General features: G+C 43.0%; 1 protein-coding gene across 1 annotated transcript in view; it reads right to left on the bottom strand.

The window, feature by feature from the left end:
- Positions 1–4044: 4044 nt before the first annotated feature.
- The window catches only part of lamb2l (laminin, beta 2-like), a gene marked incomplete at both ends in the record, with an annotated part of 25163 nt that continues 24207 nt past the window's right edge, over positions 4045–5000 (bottom strand). Inside the window, 1 exon segment of the mRNA XM_080534202.1 lies at positions 4045–4085. Coding sequence (XP_080390328.1) covers positions 4045–4085 — 41 coding nt within the window.

Genomic DNA, 5000 nt, shown 5'->3' with positions numbered 1-5000 from the left:
AACGGACCCACGAGCGCTTCAGGCTGGGTGAACGCTTCTGATCATCAATCATCCTAATCTTCTTCATCGTTATCATAACGCTGTTATAATTCGGACAGTTGTGAGAAGTATACATTGAGTTTCTTAAATCACAAAAACACAATTTTATACAATCACATACAGCTTTTTGAAATCTTATTTTTCTTTATGTTATTTACATCAAACTATTTAGTGTGCATTCATATACAGGTGCAACTCAAAAAAATAGAATATCGTGCAAAATTTCATTTATTTCAGTAATTCAACTTAAAGGGTTAAACTTAGATATTATATAGACTCAATACATGCAAAGCGAGATATTTAAAGCCTTTATTTATTATACATTTTATGATTATGGCTTACAGTTTATGAAAACCCCAAATTAAAAATCTCAGAAATGTTTAATATTACATGAAATCAATAAGAAAATTATTTTAAATACAGAAATGTCAGCCCTCTGAAAAGTATAATCATGCATAATACAATGCAATGAGTCTATATAATATTTAAGTTTAACCCTTTAAGTTGAATTACTGAAATGAATGGACTTTTGCACGATATTCTAATTTTTTGAGTTGCACCTGTATTCCCCTTATCATTCTAGCGACGAGAAGATATGTAAGTAAATACTTAAGGTATCCTAAAACACACACGTCAGTGCGCTGAAAGTCTGAAACGTTATAGCAGTATTGCCAGACAACTAGGGCACGTCCAGTTGTCTGTCACTTCCTTTGAATGAAAGATGAAGGTTTCAACACAAAGGTTAGTGAAAGTTCGTTCTGGAGAAGCGACTCCTAAAATCCACCGCAGGTTTTCAGACGACCCTCGTGTCTGCCAGAGAATAGATGCGCGCGGCAGGAGCAGGAATGCGCGCTCCGGAGAGAACGGATTAACTTCCTTTTGATTGGTTCAATAAACAGTCCACGCATGCGTACAGATGCACCACCTAGCATCCCCCTGGTAACAGGTGATTAGAACATCACCCTTAGCAACAGATGTTTGGAAGAGTTCCCGTATCAGAATCACTTTGACAGGCAAAATGTTTTTGTCATACAAACAAATGTCGCACATTACTGTAATCTCATTGGGCTGGTAAACATGACACAGGTTAAGCCTTTGAACTATCTTCACTGAAGCTTTTCCATTGAAAGTGTGATTTAGTCCCAGATTATGTTTAATCTGGGTCTGGGATACAGCCCCGTTATGTTACATGAGTTCCAGACTAGAGTGGTAACACACACACACACGCACACACACAAACACACACACACGTGTGCGTGCGTGTGTGTTTGTGTGGGCATGTGTGTGTGTGTGTGTGTGTGTGTGTGTGTGTGTGTTACAACTCTGCCAGCTGCCTGAACAGATCCAGGATGGTGTTCCCTCCTTCTGTATGAAACTGATGCCTTGTAATCCTGTCATATTACACATTCTCTCTCTCTTTCTCTCTCTCTACCTCTCTCCCCTCCCTCTCTCTGTCTCTCTCTCTCAGTCTCTTTCCCCCTCCCACTCCCTCCCTCCCTCTCTTTCTCCCCCCCCCACCTCTCAGTGGACAGTCAGTCTTTGTCTTGCAAGGGAACCTGTACCACAGTGTAACAGATATGAGCCTCTAGCCTCGAGATTAGTGTGGTGTGTGTGTGTGTGTGTGTGTGTGTGTGTGTGAATTAATTAGTGTGTGTGTGTGTGTGTGTGTGTGTGTGTGTGTGTCTGTATGGTCTCCATGACAAGACAAATTAGTAATGAATTAAATTCTCTGAATATAATCTACTGTATGTAGCCTAACAATTGAAGACACTGGTTGATTATGACTTACATTAACTAATGGACTTGGATCTCTCCCTCTCCCCATCATCTCTCGCTCCACCCCCTCTCTCTCTTTCTCTCTCTCTCTTTCCTCTCTCTCTCCCTCCTCTCTCTCCCCCACCTCTCTCTTTCCTCCCCCTGTCTCTCTCACTTCAGAGAAGGATAATCCTAAAAGGATGACATTCCTTCAAGCCCAACTGATCAGGGGGCAGTGGGAATGTGTGTGTGTGTGTGTGTGTGTGTGTGTGTGTGTGTGTGTGTGGTGTGTGTGTGTGTGTGTGTGTGTGTGTGTGTAAGGATGTGTGTGTGTGTATGTGTGTGTGTGTGTGTGTGTGTGTGTGTGTGTGTGTGTGTGTGTGTGTGTGTGTAAGGATATGCTAACATACATGGACTGTGATGCTTGAGATGAAGCCAGGAATGCATCTTCCATCCATATTTACATTTTTTATTTTTTGGCATTTAGCAGACGCCTTCATGCAAATCGACCTACAACAAATACATGTATTTGACTAAGTAAGAGAATCATAGTCGTAAAAGTCGACTTTAAGAGTCGAGAAATTGTACAGGGGGGTTAGAGGGAAAGTAGATGTCTCAGGATGGAGGAATAAAAGATTTATCTTTTATTATGCCTATTGCCTTATATCTTGTGCTGCAATGTCAGGAACCGAAACCTATTAAGAATGTTACTCTCTTACGAGAGTGTTACGTTGCAGTGTAATGTAACGTAACAATAAACTTGAAACATTCATGGCTTTTCTACAATGCACTCTGGACATCTGAGGAACAATGCACTCTGGACATCTGGTTAGACATTTCCTTGTCTTGGTACTTTTGGTCAATTGGTCAATGACAATAAGGTTGAATCTAATCTAATCTAAAAGAAAAAACATGATTTAAGATAATACATACAAAGGGTACAGATATCTGTTTTTGCTAAACAACCGCTCAAATATCTTGTACAGTTTAATCGGGAATCATATTTAATTGGATCTGTAATTATTAAACAATACTTGGATGTTATGAAAAGTATTCATAAATAATAAGGTGAACAGTATGACGAATCACGTTTAAACTGATTACGTTGTCGATGCAGTCTGGAACATAGATACAGTATATGAGAGAAGAATTTCATATTGTGTTCGTTGCATAGAAATTGACAGGGTGAAATTTGTTTTTTTCGCCGTTCTGTCGGGCGTTTCACTTGAGGGCGTTAAGAAAAGACGCTCATTCACGTGCGCAAAATGTTGAGTTGATTTAGAGTTGTGATATATAAAGGGAAGCAGGCGTGGAACTTGCGCACCCGACCACTTATTTTATAAATCCGAATGTTGGTGTGCGTAAATGTTCTTGCTCGTCTACGTACGCAATCTTTTTACGCCAGTTCTACGCAAAGCTTTCTAAATGAGGCCCTTGGTATAGACGGAGTAAGGGCCCTAATACGGAGCTCTGGGGGACCCCAGTGGTGAGGGCTTGTGGAGAGGAAAGCGATCCTCTCCACATCACCTGGTAACAGTGATCAGCCAGGTAGGAGGGCCTCCATGATGACAGCAAGGAGAGCAGTCTCAGTAGAGTAAAGCCGGATTGGTGAGGGCAGGGACGGCCCAAGGCATAAACGGACTAAGCGGTCGCTTAGGACCACAACCACTAGAGGGGGCCACACTAAAAAAAATAAAATATAAAACATCATGAGAGTGAGCGCAACAATGATGGATGACTTGAAGCAGAAGGGAAAGTCTGCTTCGGTGATGACGAGAGCACTGTCTGTGCTGTCTGTGGTGTGTGCCCTCTCAGGTAGGTTGGTGTTGGTGTTCTCGAAATGGACGTAGCAGCTATTCAGCTCGTCTGGGAGAGAGCCATTAGCTCTGCAGCTAGGTCACCCGTTGAAGTTTGAAATTGTGTCCAGCCCCTGCCATATGCTGCATGAGTCATTGCTACATAGCTGTGACTCTACCTTTTCCTGTATTCCTGTTAGGCTGCCTTAATCACTCTGTGGAGGTCATAGTGGGCATTCTTGTCATTTGTTTTGTCACCGGATTTGAAGGCAGAATCTCTTGCGGTAAGTTGCAGCCCTGACTGCACTATTAATTAATGGCTTCTGATTTGGATGTAGCTATAGTGTTTTTGTGGGGACAACTTCCTGTATTCCGTTTTGAATAAATCCCATAACTCCCTGCACATACCCATGTATGTCATCATTCATCTCTCGATAGATCAGCGGCCGATTCGTCAGACCAGTGCTGGGTCGTTCTCACGACAGGTGGGGCAAGCTGAGAGCGGGGGAAGAGAGAGCGGTCGGGGGAGAGGGTACATAGGTTGCGATGAGGGGATACAGTGTGGGTGGAGACTGACTGGGAGGGGGAGGATTTGAGGGGAAGGGAGAAGGATACAAAATGATGATCAGAAACCGGAAGAGGGGTAACAGTAAGATTGGCGGTAAGGGAGGATCTCCGAGCTGATTGCCTGCCTTGTGAGTCGGAGGAGAGTGGGACAGGATAAGATGAAAGGAGAGGAGAAGGTCAAGTACTTCAGATGAAAGGAGCTTCTCTGACGGGATGTTGAAGTCACCCAGTAGGGCGAGTGGTGTGCTGTCGTCAAAGAAAGAGCTGAGAAGGACATCCATCTCTTCTAGGCATGTCCTTCGATCTAAATGCTTATATGAGACTCACATACACACACATACACACTCTCACACTCTCACACACACACACACACACACACACACACACACACACACACACACACATACAAACACACACACACACACACACACACACACACACACACAAATGCACACACACACGCACACAAAAAAAGCATAAATAATTTAAATATTTTTTGTGACTGCCAATGGCCCCTTATAGATTAGGGGTGTTTGTGGCTCAGGAGGTAGAGCTGGCTTCTAATGATCGCAAGGTCTGTGGTTCGATCCCTGGCATCTCCTGTCCACATGTCGAGGTGTCCTTGGACACTGAACCCCAAATTGCTCCCAATGAGCGGGCCAACGCCTTGCATGGTAGCTTGCTGCCATTGGTGTGTGAATGTGTGTGTGAGTCGGTGAATGAGAGGCCATTGTAAAGCACTTTGGATGAAGGAGCTATATAAGTGCAGTCCATTTAGCATTTTTACCATTTACCCCTGGCTAACATAGATTTTTATTTTATATTTTTTATTATGATGACTAA

The sequence above is a fragment of the Nansenia antarctica genome, assembly GCF_963989245.1.
Source record: "Nansenia antarctica genome assembly, chromosome: 6".
NCBI lineage: Eukaryota > Metazoa > Chordata > Actinopteri > Argentiniformes > Microstomatidae > Nansenia > Nansenia antarctica.
This window is presented reverse-complemented; position numbering and strand designations above follow the sequence as displayed.